The sequence below is a fragment of the Elaeis guineensis genome, chromosome 1 (assembly GCF_000442705.2).
Source record: "Elaeis guineensis isolate ETL-2024a chromosome 1, EG11, whole genome shotgun sequence".
Classification (NCBI taxonomy): Eukaryota; Viridiplantae; Streptophyta; class Magnoliopsida; order Arecales; family Arecaceae; genus Elaeis; species Elaeis guineensis.
In genome coordinates this window covers 153,725,375-153,735,119 of record NC_025993.2, presented here as the reverse complement: position 1 = coordinate 153,735,119, position 9,745 = coordinate 153,725,375, and the positions used below count along the sequence as shown (strand labels likewise).

At 35.0% G+C, this 9,745-nt stretch overlaps 1 protein-coding gene across 1 annotated transcript; it reads right to left on the bottom strand.

Annotated features, from left to right (window-relative positions):
* Window positions 1–7,129: 7,129 nt before the first annotated feature.
* LOC105039098 (uncharacterized) lies at window positions 7,130–8,831 on the bottom strand. The gene has a single exon (XM_010915097.4). It carries the CDS (start codon window positions 8,720–8,722, stop codon window positions 7,424–7,426), a length of 1,299 nt encoding a protein of 432 aa, XP_010913399.2. The 5' UTR covers window positions 8,723–8,831; the 3' UTR covers window positions 7,130–7,423.
* Window positions 8,832–9,745: the final 914 nt, after the last annotated feature.

Genomic DNA, 9,745 nt, shown 5'->3' with positions numbered 1-9,745 from the left:
CAATAGATCTTGTTCCGTTGATCTTCTTGAGAAGATTGTTTCCAAAATATATCACTATGTCAATTGTTAAATTATCCGTTCACACGTGTTTCAGCTGCTTTCTTCTCTCAAGCGAAGTGCCTATGTAGTTGTACCACCCCCCCCCCAAAAAAAAAAGAAAAGAAAAAAAAATGCCTATGTAGTTACCACACTCATACCATCAAACCATCAAATAAATTATAATAAAAAATATATAATATATAATATTTTATCTTAATTTACAAATATCATTGATATCTTCAATTACTATAATATCAATTTTATATTTTTTAATTTATTGTAATATCCTATACGTGACAAAAATGAATTACTTAAAATATTAATATAGATTTGTTGGATCATTTTTAAATAATGAAATATGATTTGAATTTAAAATAGTTAAAAAATCTAAAATACTTAAGTCTTAATCTTAGTCTCATCTTCTTCTCCAATCCTTCTCACTAAGATGGCTATACAATCCAATCGACAATCCTTCGGCTACCACCGTTGTTGCCCGCATCCCAACAGTTGCCATGGCTCCCACCTTTGTCCTTTCCTCCTCCTGTCTCTTCATCTTCTTTTCCCTTCTCTCTCTCCCTTCTTCTCTTCTTTCTTTTTTTTTTCAAAACTTAGATGAAGAAGATGAAAACACTATTGAGAATTTTTTGTTCCGCTTAAAGAGATCTTCGAGCTATTTATTGTAATCTTTGAACTGATGCTTATCTTGTTAAATATTGGAGATAGATGAGATGAGATTATTGAGTTGTATCTCTTTACTCTTTTGCTTTCAATACCTTCTTAGTTGATATTTCTTCAGTTGCATTCACTCTTGACATCTTCCGAAACTTCTCGATCCAATGCAGGTCTTTGTTCTTAATTTAAAGTAGTCTTCATTTGTTCGAAAAACTTCTGGAGATAGTGCCTTTTCCACCCTCACTTCTACTCTTCTACCGTCTATCCCTTCATATCTTCTTCGAATCGGACTATTATAAGATTGATATGCCGGCAACCAAGTTGGCACTGGATCTGCCTCATTCATAATTCTTTTTTTTTTACTTGAATTCCGTGACCTCTAATTTATTGGTTCACCTTTATTCCATCAAATGGCTCTGTTTCATTTGTACATGGGTTTGAAGTCGTCAATTCTTAATGAATTGATAAATGATCAAACTTTGGCAAATGCTTGGATGGCCTCTATACTGTTAAAGATTTTTTGCTTGTGTTATCCTAAGAAAAGAACAAGTTGAGAACTGCAATTAGAATAGTCATGAGTTTTGCAGCTGCTGCAGAGTTAGTGGTATTAAGCGATCGCTGTTTGATCTTCTTCACCCAAATTTTGGAAAGAAGAGAAGAAAAAAAAAGAAGAAGAGAAGATTAAAAAAAAAAAAATAGAGAGACAAAAAAAGATAATGAAAAAAGAAGAAAAGAAGATAGAGAATTAAGATGGAGATGATAGTGGTAGAAGGCATGGAGACAGTAGCAACAGGATCAGAGAGTTGCTGACCAAGATTGTATGATCATTTTAGAAAGGAGGATTGTGAAAAAAAATGAGATTAAGATTAGAATTTAGATATTTTAAATTTTTTAATTTTTTTAAATCCATATTATATTTTATTTTATTTTAAAATAATCTAACAAATTTATATCAGTCTTTCAAAATTCATTTTCATCCTACAGACGTCCGCGGCGAACTCTATCTCAAATTAAATAGTTAGTAAAAATATTATAATAAATTAAAAATTATAAATAATATTATGTTAAGATGCAAAAAAAAATATTTATAAATTGAGATAAAATATAAAATATTATTTTCTTACCCATAAAACTATTATGGAAGGAGTTTGGCTTCCGATCACCTGTCAAATCACTATCCAGTAGAAAATTTAAGTCTTTTGTTTTCTTCCACGCATGTTCTCAATTGAAGGGTCGACACCATCCTTTTCAGATAGTAGAGGCTTAGCTACTTCTTCAAGATCGAGACAAGCAAATACGCGTAAGAGGATTTTCCCCTCCGTACCCGCCAGATTAACTCTTGTCCTGTTTATTCTTAAGCAGATCAAAATTTAGTGGACTGCTTGCCTTAAACTTTTTAACGCCCGCGACGATGGAACGCTAAAAACTACCGAACAGACCGTATAAAAGAAAATATTGAATAAAATAGGATGGTAACATAAGTGCTTTGAGCCCTTTATGGATCAGTTTGGTTGAGAATAATCTGACATGAAAAAATACTTCATTTGATTAGAATATATCAAAATATAAAATAATTTAATAATTTATAAAAATTATTTATTTAAAAAAATAATTATAAAATATATTTTTTTAATAAAAAAATTATTATGAAAAAAATGATATTAAAAAAAATTACTATATTTGGTTGGAGATAAATCTACATAAAAATATAATCAAATTTATAAATATATTTTTTAATATAAAATAATTTTTTAATATTAAAATAATATTATTATCTCCAATTAATTTTTATATAATGACTATAATCACATAATTCTTTACATAATACTATCTCCATCTTAATTTTTTTACAAAAATTTTTATTAAATGAATTTAAAAAAATATCAGAACAAATTTAAAAATTACGTATACAACTTCATGGAGAATATTTTTATCAAATATGAATTACCACCACTTAAAAAATTATTAAATATCAATCTCTATGATATTTATTTTACTTGCTCTCTCCAAAAAATAAGCATGAGGCCCACCAATATTTTTATTATTTCTTTATTTCTTCTTTTATACCAAATATGGTAATCTGATATGGAATTATTTTTTCATGCCAGATTGTTTCCAACCAAATGACCTCTAAGGATCTGATGGTTGGGGATAATTTAGTATGAAAAGATGATTCCCATATCAGATTACTATATTTGATATGAAAAATAGAAAAGAGAAATGATAAAAAAATTGATAGATCTCATATTTATTTTTCAGAGAAAGAAGATAAAATAAATACCATGAGAGATTGATATTTGATAAATATCCGAATAATGATAACCCATACCTGATAAAAATATCTCTAATAAAACTACATATGTAATTATTAAATTTATTCTGATATCTTTTTAAATTCATTCAATCAAAAATTTTTACGAAGAAATTAAAATGGAGATGATATTATGTAAAAGATTATGTGATTACAGTTATTATATAAAAATTAATTAAAAATTATAATACTATTATAATATTAAAAAATTATTTTATATTAAAAAATATATTTAAAAATTTAATCATATTTCTATATAAATTTATCTTCAATCAAATATAATAATTTTTTTTATTATCATTTTTCAAAATAATTTTTTCACCAACCAAATCTCATCAAAATTATTTTCTTCCATAATAATTTTTTTAAATAAATAAATTTTATTTATTTCGTAATCTTACGCACTCCAATCAAACGGATCTGGGCGCATTTGTTAAAGTATGACTAGTGCCATCAGTATAAAATGGATGTAGAAAGTAACGCTGCCATGAACAAATATTCAGATATAGGTATGAAAATACATTATAGTAAAATTGCTTACATCTAGAATCTATGCAAGAATTTTCCTGTTCAGCCTTGCGTTTCTGCCCTATCACGCTCCGTCCGACAAACATATAATTTTATTTTTCGCACCCGCTAACCTTCACCTTTTCCACCCCAGTACCCACTGCATCCTCACGAGGCTGATTTTATTAACTTCTCTCCATGTATCGTGCATTTTTAGCAATCAAATTACATAATTTTTTTTAAAAAAAAAAAATCACTTAGGGCATAACACAGTATGCTCAACTCCAAAACTCTTTACCCATTAAATCAATTTTAAATCATCTAAAAGCAAGCAGACTCACCTGATAAATTCTATAAGCAAACTTCATTGATTTGAGATTGGGAAAATATATGCAAGCATGATTACTCTATTAGTTGATAAGGTATGTTACAAAATAGTACAGCAGACTTAGCAATTAAGGAACAATCTTTTTAATGTCAATACTAGTAACTGAACGAGTGCTGCATTAGTCAAGCTAATCAGAAAATGATTGGAATACATTATATGCGAGAACAATGAAAACAGATTTCATTTGAAATCTAACTTTAATTTGAGAAGAACAATAAAATATAACTTTCTTTCCTACAGTCTCATTCTTAATCCATAAAGTCAGATTTCGATTAGTAAGACGATAGCAACAAAAGATTATGAATCTTTAGAAATTGGATAAAGGTTTTTTTTTTAATTTTTTTTTTTAAAAAGAATGTTAAAGTCCCTGAACATTATGCAATTCAAAAACAATCTTTAACACCATTTCCAAAGGTGTCAAATAGATAACGCATGAAAGTTTCAACGCATTATTAATTTAAAAAGAAGAAGAAGAGACCCATAAGAGTCTCACATACCAAAAAGAGATTAAAAAAAACAGAAATGTTCATCAACACCTTAGAGCAAAAAGGAAGCACCAACTTGCAATTACTTCCTCACATAATCAATTACAGTAACTGAGATCAATGGCTATAAGTCGTAAACCCAATAGTGTCAATCATACTTACAGATTCTTGGTGAGGGTAGTCTGTGACGCTAGACAGAGGATTCCTCTCTACCAAGAGCCTAAAACTGATAACGGACCCGTATCACCTCTTCATTTAGCCTCTATAACCAGTGAACAACTGTCATCATAACTCCTTAGCGGATATCTCTGAAATAGGGGTGACGATAGTTAACCTGTTTAAACCATTTAACTTAATCCAACCCGTCGTAGTCAATTTAGTCACTTCTTTAATTTAGTTGTCAGGTTCAGAATTGGATTTTTAATCTGTCCAACAAAGAGGTTGGATTCGAGTTGATGGAATGTTGACCTACAAGCTGATCCGTATCTAACCCAATCTGACCAGACCTGATTGTCAGCACTGCATAAACCATGCCTTAAATGATTTATCTGCATATTAATACAAAGTCACCTGAAAACACCATAACAATCTGATCTGATTTTGCACCATCTTCCTCAACCGAAAACACAAAAAGTTGTATAAAAGCATTCTTGCATAATGACGTAAAACACCTTACAGCATCATTTTAGAGTACACCTCACAAAAACATGTATCTTGTATAAGAAAGCAGAGCAAAATTAGATTTTGCTACAACAGTATGATTTAATAAATCATAAATATTTTCCTAGTACATAAAAGCTGAGATGGCACTATTAGAACTCAAAATAATTGTCCTCAGAAGCTTAAAACAACAAAAGACCAATTGCAAAACCACAAAAACCATTGATCACCTAGAAGACCAACGAATATGAAAGACCAAAAGTATTACAACTAAATTGATTATATAAAACTGAAAACAACATAAGACTTAGTTGAAGAAACACAAGTTTGATCACTAAACATCCCAAATGGATTTCTTGAATCCTGTTTAAAAGCATGTCCTTCAAAATACGCGTTTACGAGTAATAATGAACAAAATCTAAGTGACAAAATCATATGTGAAAAATAGAAAGCAAAGCAGCAAATCTTTCGATTTTAAAGAAACTTCATTTGATCATCAACTGCAACAGCATGTATGAAACATAAACTAAATTTGCTCAGCTACACCAAAAAAGACTGCTTAGTGAACCTAAAGGGGGCCTTTTAAAGCATGTCATAAGATCAAATCCATATACTTCCACATAAGGAGAGAAGAAAGAGAAATCAGTACCCAAACAAATGCCCATATTAGGACAAATAAAAGACACAACGGAATTTAGTATACTAAATTAACAATAGATATTGGAATAACACATTCAGTGGCCCATCATAACCACAACTTCACAGTATAGAGAAGAAGGGAGGAGCTGTAAGAATAGGAAAAGCTTCTTCCTATGTATTGTTTCAAGATGGTGGGTGTCACAATACTAGAAGTGTGAGATTCAGAGTCTCCATACATGCCATCAGCGCACATGTTGCTCCAAAACCAAACAAGTCCATTCAAGAATATCCCTCTTCAGAATATGGGAAATGGAGGGAAGAAAGAGAAATAACCAAAAGGGAAACACAGGTACAGCATCATGCTCTTAACTATTGAGCTATTCATTAAACTAAAACAAATTAGTAGAAATGTAAATATTTAATACCTAGAAACTTTAACAATAAAAAATTGTATGACAATTCTGAAAATATGACAGTGCACTTTTGAATTGACAAGATTGCTTGCTTAGCTTTAGCTTATAATTGCTCCTAACCTTATCCATATTGATAAAGGTTTCAAAGAGATGAAAGCTATAAAAAGGTAGAGAACAAAGTGGCCCTTAGCAGGTGAATAAGAAAGTAAAGAGACTTAGAGCCTGTATGGTAGCCTGGATAACCTATCCAAGCAATAAACCTCTTATAAGTAGATGGGGGAAGGAGAAGCCACGGTAGAGAAGAACTTTAGCCAATCAGGGGAAGCACCCTATCATGCTATCCCCAAAAAGGGAAAAAATCGATGACATATTCTTCTTAAAAGGTGATTTGAAAGCTTGCTTTAACAGTAAACACGTCCTCTTCTTCACAAAAGTTCTCCTCAGAACCCCATTTACTTGGCCAGGTATAGATTATTCCACAGACAAGCCACCGAGGAATCGAGAGAGTCCCTTAAATTTATACCCATATGATGCAATATGAAACAATTATGTTACAACCTAAAACATCACTCAATGAAGCTACAAAATTGGAAAAATGCACCAAACCTTATCACATCAATGTAGGGTGCACGTGACATAAAATATAATTTCTGTAAGAAGATGAAGCAAAATGAAAATTGGTTAAATCAGCACCGTAGAAGAAATGTGTTGATGACGCATGATAGCCAAAATATCACCTAATGGAAATATAACTACTCAGCAGCATTATATGTGCAAGATCACAGAGCTGCTATTCATCATCCAAAAGCTCAAAGAATCTAAATAACACCAACAATAACATAAGAAAACCACTAAATCATATTATGCTGAAAACACCTAAAGCCATGTTAAAGACAAAACATATCAGATTAAGTACCTCTTAACCAATAATAATTTACAATATCAACATAACAAACACCAAATGAATAAGGGAAAAGGCAAATTAGCAAACCAATAATTCTAAACGAGCTTCATCTAATTAATTGCAATATATTAATTTGGCATATTAAGCAACTGTTAAATTTGTTCGGCTACAGAAAAGACGACTGCCTGCTAAACATTAAGAAGGAAACATTTAGACGTGGCCTTCCAAGTCCACCAAGTGATACACTTCTATCTTCATCATGAAGAAAGAGAACCAGAAAAGAGAATTCAACATCACAACAAAACAAAGCACTTAACTTTAGAACAGAAAGAGACCTACCAACAGCAAAGAAGCCAGTAAAAACCAAAACTGCAAAGCATCCCAAACAAAGGGAAATGATGCCTATCAATCCGATTTAGCTAGAGCTTCAACGATGTGCTTTACTGTCTCCTTCATCAGATCCATCCGGCGCACATGCAGCTTCATCTCACCCATCTTCTGCTTCTTGACCTTCTCCTCCATTGCTCTCGCCTTCGAGTCCTCAACGTTCTCCAGCGCCCTCTTCATCGCCGTTCCACATTTGCACTCATTCGCCAATTTAGTAACTGCCCCGCTTAAGAAAGGGTACCGAAGCTTAGCACTACCATTTGCCAATGGCGGTGCAGGCGACACACCATCAAGAAGCTTCAGAGAAGCAGCGGGGGAGGCAGCATTCTCCTCCTTAACATTCTGTTGGCCGGCCATCTCACTGTCACTCTCCTCACCCTCATCTTCCTCACCGCTGCTGGCACCGGCATCCTCCGAGAGGATCTTCTTAGCCCCCCATATCTTCTTCGAGAGCTCGAAGGCAGTGCGCTCTTGGGGCTTGGAGAAGGTCGGGTCCGCGCCGTTCTTGCCCCTACCAACATTGGTCTCGAACTTTTTCTTCAGGCGCCGAATCTTGTCGTTGAGCTGGTTGTTGCTGACCTCAACCTGAAGAGAGCCACGAATCAAATTGTGCAACTGGTCCATCTCATGGGACGATGGGAGAGTTCCCTTCTTCGAGCGGTACTCGACGAGACCGGAGAGGACGGCGATCTCGTCATCCGGGCTCCACAGTCTCTGGAACAGCGGCCGCTTCGGCCCGCCGCCGTCATTCTCCGAAGGCTCCGAGGTTTTCGCTTTCTTCCTGGGAGACGGGGAAGCGGCGGTGGGCTTCTTGGGCTGGGAGGCTTCGTCCATGGGCTTCGAGCTGATAGGCTTGATGGAGGGATCAGCGCCGCGAGAGGGGCGGCGGACGGGGGCGGGCTCCTCGTCGGAGGATTCTTCTTCGGAGTCGGACCCGGATCCGGACCCATCACTGGATCCGGAAGCGGTGGGCTGGGGGGTGGGTTCGGGTAGGGGTGGCTGGGGCTGGGGCTGGGGCGCCGGGGGGGGCTGCTTCTTGGTTTGATCATCGTCGGATTCGGAAGCGGAGGTTTCTTCTTCGTCTTCGCTGTCGTCTTCGTCTTCGTCGCTGGAGGCCGGGGCAGGGCGCTGGGACGGGTGGGACTTCGGGGCCGGGGGAGCGGGGGCGGGGGGGTTGGTGGGCTTCTTTTGGACGATGGTTTTGTCAGGGGAAGGGGAGGAGAGGGGCGCTTCCTCGTGCTCTTCGTCGGACGAGGAGGCGGCCTCGTCGGAGGAGGAAGAAGACGTGGCTTCGACGGCGGGGCGTTTGGGTGCCATCTCTATTCCCCGGTGCAAGGGTTTGAAGGCGGAGGAAGAACTAGGGTTTGATGGAGTGAAGCTGCGAGTCCAGGACCAAGGTTTTGCCCCTTGGGGAATCCGCCTACGCCCACCGCTTTGGGCTTCGCAAACACGGATGCAGCCATCGCCTCGAGCCTCGAGGACGCGTGGACGGCGGATCTGGTCCGGGTCGTGTAGGATTGGCGTCGAGCCAGCCCACGTTCAATCCGACGCATTCTTGATGCCCACGACCGCAAGCAATTTTTTTTTATAATATGAATATAATATAAAAAAATTAAAATATAAAATATCATAAAATATTCATGGGCACATATCATTGTAACGTCAGGATCAATTTCGATATAATCGGTGACAAACGAAGTAATCTAATTCGTGATGCTGCTTCGTTAGATTAGAAACTGACTTGATAGAAATATTTTTTTTAATAAATTTATAAAATTATTAAATAAAATATGTTGATCTATTTCGGATTCGCGAGTTAATCCATGAATGATACGAATTTTATGGATCGTAATTATGTCGGCTTGTTTTCGATAAACTCAATTCAAAATTAAATTTTTCCATATCGTATCCGTATGAGATTCATATGCCGGGTCAAAAATTATCATCCTCACTCGTCATCTACGATCCAGTGACATAATCATTTTTCACGAAGATATTCTCTACAGAGCTGTTTTTCAAAATAATATAAAAAAAAATTTAAAAATGTAAAAGAGAAAAACGTCATTTTGAATGACATTTTTTCTCCTTCCACGTCACCCTGCTTTTCCACGATGGCATCATCCCAAAAAAAAAAAAAAAAAAAGAAACACCATTTGAAATGGCGTCTTTAAAAACGCCATTTTGAATGGCATTTTCAATTTTTTCCACAAAAAAAAAAAGAAAAAAAATCGTAAAATAATGAGAAATTTTTTTAAAAAAAAAATTAGAATTAATAAATAAATTAAAATTTTAATTTTGATTGAAATTTAAAATATAAAGATTTGAATTTGTAATTTATTA